At 43.7% G+C, this 12960-nt stretch overlaps 1 protein-coding gene and 1 non-coding gene across 2 annotated transcripts; one reads left to right on the plus strand and one right to left on the minus strand.

Annotated features, from left to right (window-relative positions):
* Window positions 1-1229: 1229 nt before the first annotated feature.
* LOC125585791 (uncharacterized mitochondrial protein AtMg00310-like) lies at window positions 1230-2048 on the plus strand. Its single transcript, XM_048755469.1, has one exon. The coding sequence runs from the start codon at window positions 1230-1232 to the stop codon at window positions 2046-2048; it is 819 nt and encodes a 272-aa protein (XP_048611426.1).
* A 1987-nt stretch (window positions 2049-4035) lies between these two features.
* LOC125586711 lies at window positions 4036-4142 on the minus strand. Its single transcript, XR_007323247.1, has one exon. It is a non-coding gene; the product is annotated as a small nucleolar RNA R71 (small nucleolar RNA).
* Between the last annotated feature and the right edge of the window lie 8818 nt (window positions 4143-12960).

The following is a 12960-nucleotide window of genomic DNA, read 5'->3' on the forward strand; positions in this document are numbered from 1 at the left end:
CACAATATTAACTCGGCGAAGCTAGTGGAGGAACTAAAGGAGAAAGTCGAGGGTTTATACGCAGACGATAATGCGACGACTAAGGAAATTGCAGCAGTGTTGAAGGAACTCTCTGATGCTCTTAAAGCAGAAGAAATGTTTTGGAAACAGAAGAGTAGAGTGTTTTGGCTGAGAGAGGGAGATAAAAATACAAAATTCTTTCATGCCTTAACGAAGCAAAGGAGAGCAAGGAACAAAAGCACACAACTACTGGATGCAAATGGTAACATAGTTGAGGACGAGGAAGGTCTGGTAGCCATTGCTACTAGCTATTTTCGGCGAATCTTTGAGTCTTCTACTCCAGAAGACATTGAAGAGGCGCTATCTAAAGTTCCTACGACGATTACGAGATTGATGAATGACAGCCTCACAGCTCCTGTTTCCGAATGGGAAGTCAAATTAGCTCTCTTTGCCATGCATCCAGATAAGGCGCCGGGACCAGATGGGATGACTGCACTTTTTTACCAGAATTGTTTGGATATAATCAAAGAGAATTTAACTCTTATGGTTAATAAATTCCTTTTTGATGGGACTATGGCCAATGGTCTGAATGATACAAATATATGTCTTATCCCAAAGACAACTATGCCTAATGATATCAATTCAGACCCATAAGCTTGTGCAATGTCAGCTACAAGATCGTCTCTAAGGTCTTATGTCAGAGACTAAAGAAAGTCTTGCCAGGATTGATATCAGAAATCCAGTAAGCCTTTGTTGCTGGAAGACAGATTTCGGATCATATCATGATTGCTCAAGAAATGTTTCATGCCCTGCGAACCAAACCAAGTGGACGAAATAAAAGGATGGCCATCAAGACAGATATGAGTAAAGCATATGATAGGATGGAATGGTCGTTTATTGAAGCTGTGATGCGAAAGATGGGCTTCTCCGAAACTTGGATCACCTGGATTATAAGGTGCATTACGTCGGTTAAATATAAAGTTCTTATGAATGGGCAGCCAAGAAGAAATATTGTTCCAGGTAGAGGCCTGTGTCAAGGAGATCCTTTGTCTCCTTTCATTTTTATTCTGTGCACGGAAGCGCTCGTTAGCCTTCTCAATCATGCAGAAAACCAAGGGAAGATAACGGGGATGCGTGTCACACGCGCATGTCCTTCGGTATCCCACCTTCTCTTTGCTGATGATAGCCTTTTCTTCTGTAAGACGGAGCCCCGTGAATGTGAAGAAGTAATGAAAGTAGTCAGGACATATGGTAAAGCATCTGGCCAATGTATTAACTTTGATAAATCTTCCTTACTCTTTGGTAAGAGGATTAATGCAGCTACTAGGCAAGAGATTAAAGATGTACTTGGAATACATAATGATGGTGGGATGGGAAAGTACTTGGGAATCCCAGAGGATATTAGTGGCTCCAAATGTAAACTCTTTGCATTTCTAAAGGAAAACCTGATGCATAGAGTAAATGGATGGACAGGTAGATGGCTCTCAAAAGGGGGGAAAGAGGTAATGATCAAGTCCATTTTACTTGCTCTTCCGACATACGTTATGTCGATGTTTCTGCTCCCATTAGAGATTTGTGAAAACCTTGCTAGTGCCATTGCACAATGTTGGTGGAGTTCGAATCCACCAAAAAGAAAAATACACTGGGCGAAATGGGAAAAGGTCTGTCTACCAAAAGAAGAGGGCGGGATTGGCTTCCGTTTAATTCATAAGTTTAATCTAGCACTATTGGCAAAGCAATTATGGAGATTGGTTCAGTACCCTGATTCACTGGTTGCCAGAGTCCTAAGGGGTAGGTATTATAGAATGACGTCGACATTAAGAGAAATCTCTGCAAGTAGTCCATCATATGTGTGGACAAGCATTTTCGCCGCAAGGAAGTTTTTGCTTCTAGGGATCATACAGAAGATTCATTCTGGTTATGAAGTAAAGGTGTGGGAGGATCCGTGCATTCCAACGACACCTGCTAGATCAGCTACACCTGTAGCGCCTGTGATGCACCTGAATATAAGAGTTAGTGACCTCATTAATCAGGAATCGAAAGAATAGGACGTTGGGTTACTGATATATGGTGTTTTATACATCTTGTATATATGCTTTTCAATTGGTTTTCAAGTCTTTATCGAGTCTTCCTAGTCCTTTTCGAGTCATTACAGGTCTGGAGTTGCATTGGATGAGAGATGGACCAGCTGGAACAAAAGAGGTAGAAAACAATGCAATTTGGTGATTTTCATGCAGAACAGTCTTGATGACTGTTCCGGATAGCGGAGCAACCCGAGTTACTTTTCTGGATAGAGCGGAACAACCCGAGTGCCTGTTCCAGCGGTAAAGATTTTTAAGGAAACTACAAACTATTTCGGGATTTGCCCTAATCTCTCTATTTTCTCTCCCAGCCGCCTGTGGCTTTGATATATCTTCTTTTTTTGTTTCTCCTGACTATTCTACGCTTTTTTTCTTTGAGAAGAAACCAGACCTTAGAGTTGGAGACTTGAGATTTTGCTACTTTGTAAAGGGAGAAGGCCATCTCTCTCGAATTAGATAAGAACCCCTGAACCCTATTACTTTATTTCAGTCATATTTCATGTTGCTTTATATCTCTGTCTATGTGTTTTCTTGCTTCATGGCTGAGTAGTCAGCTTGCTTAGTCTAGGGTGTTAGGGTGTTAAATCCGTGAGCTTGACATAAATAAGTTATAAATCGATTGTCTTCGTTCACTGTTGTTCTTAAGGCTTGCATCAAGGTAACCAATTAGTGCCTGATTCTAGGTTTAATCTATTCATCAAAAGTGTTATAGGTTGCTAGACATAACTTGAATGAGCATTGCATCCCTAACCAGCGAAAGTAGATGTTAGGGTGTTTTGTGAACACATCGGACTTGATCTTTATTGCTTGCTGTCGCGTCTTGATCCAAACGAGAGTTAGGTATCAAGATCGATCAGCATAGGGGGGTAGTACCACGACAGTGGACTGTTCTATTTGAGTGATCCGAGTTCTAGAGTTGCTCTTAATTGAACTTGAATAATTGTTTGGCTCACACTTGTTTAACACCTGATCAAACCACCCTAGGCTAGCATTTTAATTATCTAAATACTTTAATTAATCTTGTTACTTGTTTCTCACGAAACCCTCAAATCTTAAAACGCCCATATTGTTTTAGCTACGTATTGATCCCATAAAGATAAAGTGTAACCGTTGGTCTCTGTGGATTCGATCCTAAAGTGCTACATCGACATACCATTCGATTGTGGTAGTGTACACATTAGGTTAATTGGTGTGCGTATACACGTAATGTCAATTTGGCGCCGTTGCCGGGGACCAGCTCTTTACCATTATTTTTCGGTTACATATTTAGTCTAAGACCTCTAACTTGCCTAATCCTTTTTGTTGCATCTAATGTTCCAGGTGCATGACCGGTAGACATATTCGGAGAAACGCACATGGAGAGCTAGTTACATTTACCAACCAGGAGCTAGCAAGGTTAGAAAGACAGAACAGACAACAGCAAAGGCCAAACAACACCAACATGGGTGATCAAGGCCATCAAGATGATCTCGCTGCAGCAATGCAACTGATGCAACAGCAGATGATTCAAATGCAGCAGACCATCCAAGCTCAGCAGGATGCTGCTGAACAGGCTGCTCTCGCGCGGCAGGAACAACAGGCGCAGACTGTTCCGATCAGGGAGAGAAACCTTCCGCGTAACATCCCTACTACGCGCTCTGCCATTGTTCCTCCACCATGCACCAGGCAGGACTTCGAGATCAAGCCTGCTTTGATCGGCCTAGTACAGAGAAAGGTGTTCTCTGGTCTCTCTATAGAAATTCCAATGGAGCATATTGAGAGCTTCGAAAAAGTCTGCAGTTTCACTCGCGCAAATGGTGTTCCACCAGATTACATCAGGTGCATGTTATTCTCATTCTCTCTTGATGGAAAAGCTGCACGGTGGTTGAACTCTCTCCCTACCGGCTCTCTCACTTCATTGGAACAGGTCCGATCAGCGTTCCTCAGCCATTTCTACTCTAAGGTGAGAACAGCTGCATTGAGGAACAAGATCACCTCCTTCAGACAGCTCACAGATGAGCCTTTCTACGACGCATGGGAGCGTTTCAATGACTATCGCAGAGAATGTCCTCACCATGGATTTGATGATGATTACCTCCTGGACATTTTCTATGATGGAGTGGACTGGAAATACCAAGGTGCTCTAAACTCTGCGAGCAATGGAGACTTCATGACTCAAACCACTGATGGAGCATTTAAGCTGACTGAGAACATGGCTGCTAGCTCAGCTAATAAGAAAGAGGAGAGTGATTGCTCCATGAAAGGGAACAGTTCTGACACCCAGAAAATAGATGAGCTGACTGCCAAGGTTGATCAGCTACTGAAAAAAAACCAAGGGCACGTCTTCAGCATGGAGCAAGCTACGGCCGGGCATATTCAGAACCAGAACCAGCGAGAACCGCAGAGCAATCGGCAAGCTGTTCTAGCTACCGGGAACAGTCAACAAGATGAGATGAAGGGTCTGGGTATGATGATGCAACAGTTGTTGCAGGGTCTGCAGGTTTAGGCCAAGGCGTTGAATCAGGTGACCACGGAAATGGACACCAGGATGGGCAACATGGTCACTGAGCTGAATAACAAGTATGACACTCTTACGATCCACATAAGAAAGATCGATGTTCAGCTTGCTCAAACAGCTGAGAGTGTCAAGAGGCAACAAGGGATGCTCCCTGGAAAAACTGATAAAAATCCTAGGACTGAGCACTGTAATGCAATAGAGCAGCCGTTCGCTGAGACTGCTCCAGGCGCAGAAGAGAGAGCAGAGCAGCCTACTAGCTCTGCAGTAACTGCTCCCGGCGAATCTGCTGAGACTCCACCATCTCGAGTCTATGTTCCAAAGGTTCCCTATCCAATTCCACCTAGACATCTGATGGATCCCATTAGTGAAGAGCAGCTGATAGGTTTTAACAAGATGGTGAGAAAGCTTCCTAAAGAATTTGCATTCGGAGATGCTCTGCAGATTCGTCCATTGCTCAAGTTCTTTAAAAACTGTAGAGAGACTCAAGAGGAGATCAAGGTCCTCTATACCGAAGCACTGTCTACACCAGCACTGAAGGTATTGCCTACGGTTGATGATCCTGGAAAGTTTTTTTTCCCATGTTCCATCTCAGGAACAACCTTCAAGGACGCTCTTTGTGACTCTGGTTCTTGTGTGAATCTCGTCTCAAAGGCTATTGTAGACGATTTGGGTATTGCTGATGTTGAGCATTCTCAGCTGACCCTGACCTTTGCAGACTCTTCCAGAGCAGTCCCATATGGAACCATCCGCAGCCTTCATGTTCAAGTAGGGGAATGCGTTGTTCCTTCTGAGTTTCAAGTTGTTGAGATGAACAAGGATCATGAGATGCCTTTGATATTTGGAAGGACATTCATGGCTACTGTTGGAGCAACCATCGATATGCCCAACAAGAGAGTCTGCTTCTCCAACATCAACAAGAAAGTTTTCTACAAGGCTGTACCCACCAGATCTTCCTCATCACACGCCTCTTGCATCTCAGTGTTTGATGTAGAAAAGCTGAAGGTTGTTCCAGAGAAGGAGCATGGTGATAAGGGTGAGAGCAGGCTGTTCTCTGATGAAGATCCTAGCACTGATCCTACTAAATTCAGAGGGAATTCAAGGGTGAAACAGAAAGTCCAGAAGAAAAGGGTCAAGGGAGATCCTACAATGACTTTGATACCTCTCAAGTGTGATGAGAACTCCATCGAGTATGAGGTAAAGTGCAAGGGTACCTCCAAACCGTTCTCTAAAGTCAGAGCCATTCTCACACATGAGCTGAAGGAGAAAGGAAAAGCTGCTGTGAAAGGGTTGTTGAGCAGGGTTTTGAAGCTGAACATGTCTGATTGTGGAGCTTGTTTTGGAACAGGTCCTCCTGCTCAACCAGATTGATCCCTATCACCAAGTCAAGCTAGTGACTTAAACCAAGCGCTTGGTGGGAGGCAACCCACTGGTAAGTGTACATATAAGTTCATTTTGTTTTTGTTTACTTATTTTTTGTTTTAGTTTATTGAGTCTCAGGTCAAAAAGCAGAAAAACCCGAAATACTTCAAAAATTCTGGGTTGCAGCAATGGAACAACCTGCCCTCTGAAAAGAGCGGCTGTTCCAGGCGACCATCTGACGATAGAACACCCAAAATTTTCACGGAGTGCCCGCTCCACTCAGGTAAGTATCTCAAACAAAAAAAAAATGTTTATTCTTGTTTTCACCTTCTCTCTGATTTATTTTCACACCAGGGACGTTGTGAAGTAAGTCTGGGGGAGGGTTTTCGTCGTTTACTAACTCGTTTCTTTCTTTTATTTTACTTTTGGGTCAATTTGAGTCAGTTTTTATGATCGAGTCAGTCAAAACTTTGTGGGAATTAGGACCTTATTCCGCCTTGATCGCTGATCACCTCGTGCTTTAGTTATCTTATTCAGTGACCTTAGCAGTGACGAAAGACACACATGTGGACCTGGAACACCCTGACATATCTAACTTGATTCTCCAGAAGTTCTCAGCCGATCAGGTTCCACAGGGTAGACTTAACTCCACCTAACTTGAACCTAATCTTGACTGAAATTCTTCTTGTTATGGACATTAGATCAGGGAAACGAGAACACACTCAGGACTTCTTATCCTTTTTGTTCATCTTGCTGATCCTGAGTGGCTAGCTCATCTTTAGCTAGTTCCCACCCTGCACCTTAGCCTTTATTCCACCTTCATGCATTTGTTTTTCAGTGTCATATGTGCAGATATGTGCAAAAAGGTCGGAGAGGAAAGGATGAACGCAGCCTCTTACTCGTTACTGCTGCAAAAATTTAGTCAGACAGGAGAACAAGCAGATTAAGGGAGCAACCGCTCCATAACCAATGAACTGCGCAAGAGCAGGGGTGGAGAACCAGAATGGTCGTGAAATCAGAACCACAAGTGGCACTCAGAACGATCATGTATTACCTCTTTCTTCGTCACATCACCATATCAGTCTTCAAAAAAAAAAAAAAAAAAAAAAAAAAAGATACGAAAAAATGAGAATAATGTGATGAGAAGGGGAAGAAAGAACAGAAACATGGAGCCACTGGAAAGGTCGAGCAAGAAGTTGGTACCAAGTATTGAAGAGTATGTAGAGAAAAGTGGAAAGCAGAACAATTAGTCGCCTGTTTCGTCATCAGAACAGTCGCACAAGATATAAAAACGAGTAGAGGCTGTGGACATCAATGGATCTATCCTCTCTTGCCATTTGTGTGATATCCTGCATCCTCTACAATGAAATGGTAGCCCCTAAACACTCTTAACTCCACCATTAAATAGCTTGTTCCACACCTAGACCGTCTACCATGAATAGTGCCTGTGATGAGAAGCTCACACTACTCTTAAATGAATATAGGGAGTTCTGTCTCGATAGTGTTGCCTTTTCAGGTTGGAGATGTAGAGTATGGAGCCGATTTTCGAACAACAGTCAGTGGGGTTCCGATAAGGGTGTGTTGTCCTAGTTTTACTGCTTGTATGGTTCAGAGATTCGTGGTTAAAGTATGGTTGCGGAGAATAGGAGAGTTCCCACACTTTCAAACCTTTCTCCCTGTTCTTGATACTTGACATTGTTTGAGGACAAACAAGGATCTAAGTCTGGGGGAATTGATATATGGTGTTTTATACATCTTGTATATATGCTTTTCAATTGGTTTTCAAGTCTTTATCGAGTCTTCCTAGTCCTTTTCGAGTCATTACAGGTCTGGAGTTGCATTGGATGGGAGATGGACCAGCTGGAACAAAAGAGGCAGGAAACAATGCAATTTGGTGATTTTCACGCAGAACAGTCTTGATGACTGTTCCGAATAGCATAGCAACCCGAGTGACTGTTCTGGATAGAGCGGAACAACCCGAGTACCTGTTCCAGCGGCAGAGATTTTTAAGGAAACTACAACCTATTTCGGGATTTGCCCTAATCTCTCTATTTTCTCTCCCAGCCGCCTGTGGCTTTGATATATCTTCTTTTTCTGTTTCTCCTGACTATTCTACGCTTTTTTTCTTTGAGAAGAAACCAGACCTTAGAGTTGGAGACTTGAGATTTTGCTACTTTGTAAAGGGAGAAGGCCATCTCTCTCGAATTAGAGAAGAACCTCCTGAACCCTATTACTTTATTTCAGTCATATTTCATGTTGCTTTATATCTCTGTCTCTGTGTTTTCTTGCTTCATGGCTGAGTAGTCAGCTTGCTTAGTCTAGGGTGTTAGGGTGTTAGATCCGTGAGCTTGACATAAATAAGTTATAAATCGATTGTCTTCATTCACTGTTGTTCTTAAGGCTTGCATCAAGTTAACCACTTAGTGCCTGATTCTAGGTTTAATCTATTCATCAAAAGTGTTATAGGTTGCTAGACATAACTTGAATGAGTATTGCATCCCTAACCAGCGAAAGTAGATGTTAGGGTGTTTTGTGAACATATCGGACTTGATCTTTATTGCTTGCTGTCGCGTCTTGATCCAAACGAGAGTTAGGTATCAAGATCGATCAGCATAGGGGGGTAGTACCACGACAATGGACTGTTCTAGTTGAGTGATTTGAGTTCTAGACTTGCTCTTAATTGAACTTGAATAATTGTTTGGCTCACACTTGTTTAACACCCAATCAAACCACCCTAGGCTAGCATTTTAATTATCTGAATATCTTAATTAATCTTGTTACTTGTTTCTCACGAAACCCTCAAATCTTAAAACTCCCATATTGTTTTAGCTAAGTATTGATCCCATAAAGATAAAGTGTAACCGTTGGTCTCTGTGGATGCGATCCTAAAGTGCTACATCGACATACCATTCGATTGTGGGAGTGTGCACATTAGGTTAATTGGTGTGCGTATACACGTAATATCAGTTACTAGAGGATTATGTCCATCCCGATGACATACCACTCATACTTAGTATGGCCATAAGCTCTACTCATCGCCGTGATACTTTCTGCTGGAACTACACGAGGAAATACTGGAACCAAGTATCACTAAACTTCAAGCCTTTGCTTGAAAGTTGAAAGCGCCAAGGAAGATGTGCCATCTTATATGGTAATTGATAACGGGTCAGGTGGCAGTAACGAGGAATCTAGTAAGGCGGAATATGAGGTACGATAATTATTGCCCAAGGTGTGGAGAAATAGAAGAATATGTAACTCATGGAATATTTTAATGCCCTCAAGCTCTCCAAGTATGGTCCTTATCAGCAACTCCTACAAGCCCAGGTACATTTCCAGTGTCAAGTGTCTACACAAACATGGACTATCTATTCTGGAGGAAGAATGATATCATAGAACCAGACCAAGACATGGATCCTTATCCCTGGATAATATGGTATATATGGAAGGCTCGTAATGATAAACTTTTCAGGGGAATCGACAGAGACCCTTTGGAACTAGTTCGATACGCAGAAAGTGAGTGTCAAGCATGGTTTAATGCAAATGAGATGATACTACCAGTAGTACAGGCCAGCAATAATGAGGAAAACCAAGCCTTAAGCTTGGGTAATATTTTCCTGTTAGATGGATCTTGGACAGCTTCTGATCGATTTAGTGGATGTGGATGGGTCTGGATGGGTAGTGGGGAGAACATACAACTTATGGGAACACAGAATTTCATTTGATGTGAATCAGCATTGCATTCGGAGGTAGAAGCACTGCGATGGGCGATGGAGAATATGCTTCAACACTCGCCATGCCAGAGCTTTGGAACAGATTGCAAGGAGCTGATTGCAATGATAAAGGAACCCCAGGTGTAACACCCCCGAACCGTCCTAGGCATAGGTCAATCCACCGGCCAACAATCAAACAAGAACATGACCGACGGACGACCCCCACCAAGGGTTGGAGATGAAAGGCCAACCGGCCAGCCAACAATCAAACAAGAACATGACTGACCGTCCAACCCAACACCATGGTCCGGAAGCGCTACGTGACGGGTTAGGGACGATCCGGCCAGAGTCACAAAATTTACTCCACGACCTCGACCAGTTCGTCCACTAACACGTCCCGCTGCGTCAAGGCACAAGGCTTGGCAACCCGTACCTAGAGTTAGCATTTTCCGTTAGATCGAGGCCTAAAGCTTTTCAACCCGTACCACGACCTAACGTTGTGTTAGACCGGACTAGTCAAATATCAGAGTACTCATGTAGCGCATATAAAACAATTACTTTTATTGATTTAAGAAATATTCATACATTGAATAATTCAAGACTGGGCCCGGCCTAATGCCAAATCGAGTCAACATAACATAATTCACAATACCGTTTACAAAAGGCATGAAAATCTACACCGGCAGTCCTAACGTCCAGCACCATGCTATCCAATCATCCTTACCTAAAGCGACCTGCAAAAAGGACAACGGAGTTGGATGAGTAATCTAGTATTACTCAGTGAGCTGGCGGCCTCTACCCGCAACCTAGACTCTAACCCAGACAACCCAAAATAACAATCAATCTAGCCCTAGCATGCAATATAAGCTAAGGCTAAGCAAACCGTTACTAAGTTAGACTTGGCCTCCTGCCATAATCTAACTTCAAGTAACGGGAACCTACATTTAAACAAGTCAACAACCAATCCCTAGTTAACCATATATACGCTTGAGTTCAGTACTCATGTAGTGTTAGACACTTAGACTATACAAGTATCATGAGCCGGTCGACCAACAATCAAACAAGAACATGATCGGCCAACCAATGATACCGCATAGCTTTAATATCCACCACCCTTCACAAGCAATCCCTCAAACACATACAGACCAACGTCAGGCCTACACTAACAAAATACACACAAGCCTAATCCGGTACCTAAACCAGACTTAGGACTTAATGTCAGAACCTGCAAGCAAACAATCAACAACCAAACACAATCACAATAATAACAAGATAGTAACTACCAATGACTCGATCTTACTCGTAACACCGTATATCGGTGCTACATTAACTCGAGGGTTCCATAACCCTCTACGACACACTAACACAACACTCTAACCTGGGCCCTGGTGACTTCGTGTTCCTCCTCTCTATCGGCAATATCCTATCTCCCTACCACAAAGGCCAAAAGAAGGAACTTTCAACCGACCGCGGCCCACAGTCCTTCGGGTCACCGCGCGACAGCCCACAGTCCTTCGGGTCACTGCCACATTACACCGTCGTGTAATCACTCAGCCATAGGCCATGACCCCGTCTATCTGAGTCTTCCCGATCCCGCGAATAAGGGGTTTCCTTGAACCCGCTGAATACGAGGGCGAGGAAACACTAGTCCACCCCAAAACATGCCTAGCATGGGTGGGTTTCGCACCTGCTGTCGGCATAACACACACTCGACACAATTATCCCTAGGAAAGACCTAAGGGACAAGACTCCAACCCAAAACTAAACCACTCAACCAGTTAGTCACTCCCTTACCAAGAGATGACTAACCTCAATCAACAAGATTAATTAAACGAGCAAGCATTTAATTAAATCTACTCAATCAATCTACTCAATCAAACCGGTACCCAGATAGTTTGGCCTCCTGCTACGACACTATCTTTAAAGATAACGGGAACCTGCACTCAATCATATCAACACACAAGAATAGAAAACATGATGCATCCTAGCCCTAGTCCTAGTCAGGTTATCAACTCAGTCTTAATTCCATTCATCTCAGCTTAGCCCTTGCTAAACTGAGTCCAGTTCCATAAATAAATAACCCTAAGGACTCTACCATTCAATAGATTGATCATTCCAATCTATATGCTACTCGATCTACCCTAAATTCCAAATGGAATTCACACAAAACCAACTCACAAAACTACCCTAAATTCCAAGTGGAATTCACACAAGCCAACTCACAGTGTTCTAGGCGAGAAGTAGCTGGTTGATCGGAGAGGACTTGGCCAAAACCCGAGATGAACGTCTTGACTGGACTGGACTGAACTGATCTCGACTTGGACAGAATCTCGGCTTCACCATGAAGAAACTTACAGGCCTCGACAAACTGATCTGGACTCGGACAGAACCTCCTTTAGCTTCTGGACAGTTCTTCGGACTTCCCGGCGGAGTATCAAGCAGAACTTCGACTGATCTGAACCCGTAGAACTGAACTAACTCCGGACGGCGCCTCCACTTGATCATAAAAGGAACTGAGTGCCCTGGACGAATTCAGTTGGACAGAACCGTCCCTAGGCGCTGACTCGAAATCAGTAGAGAACTGACCTCGAAAACTCTCTAAAATTCTCGAAATAGCTCGGAATCACTTCCTTTCTTTTTCTACTTCTCTCTCACGTTTTTAAATTGGTTTGGAAAGGTCTGGATGTCAAGAAAGGAGCTGGGGTCGTGGGGTATTTATAGGAGACACCAGCCAATCAGCTTCAGGTTGGTGGCAGCCCGTGTGTCGCTTCGCATGGCTCCGGATGCATGCGCGGCGGCACCTCGTGCTCCACATGTCAGGCTGCATGTCCAGGACACATGCAGGACGCCACCACTCCTCCCACATGTCAGGATGCATGCCTGGAGTGCATGCAAGAAGCCACACCAGTACACACATGTCGATCAGCATGCTTCGGTTGCATGCGCGGAGACACCTCGTGCTTGGTCGATCCACCTCGTGCTTCTACATGTCAGGCTGCATGTACAGCTTCCATGCACGGCGACACCTCGAGCTTCTGGAGACACTCAGCTTGTTAGATGCTTGACACCACGTTCTGAACCCATGCAACAAGCCACCTCGGGCTTCTCGGTCGGTTTAAGCGATTTTTTTACCCTTCCGGCAAATTTCTGACCCGTGATCAATCCCGAATATTTTTCCGCTCCCGTTCTGATGCTCTAAATATTTTTAATAGACTCCAGATGAATTCTGATATCCTGTAAAAATATTTCCCGAGCCTCCGGCTTCCTCGAAGAATTCCATAATACCGAAATTAGGGTTTTTGCCCAATTTCGG

This window comes from Brassica napus, chromosome C4 (assembly GCF_020379485.1).
Source record: "Brassica napus cultivar Da-Ae chromosome C4, Da-Ae, whole genome shotgun sequence".
Lineage (NCBI taxonomy): Eukaryota > Viridiplantae > Streptophyta > Magnoliopsida > Brassicales > Brassicaceae > Brassica > Brassica napus.

Excerpts from the sequence above, each read along its gene's own strand:
- LOC125585791 (XM_048755469.1), top strand. The coding sequence starts at position 1,230 with ATGAAAGTAGTCAGGACATATGGTAAAGCATCTGGCCAATGTATTAAC.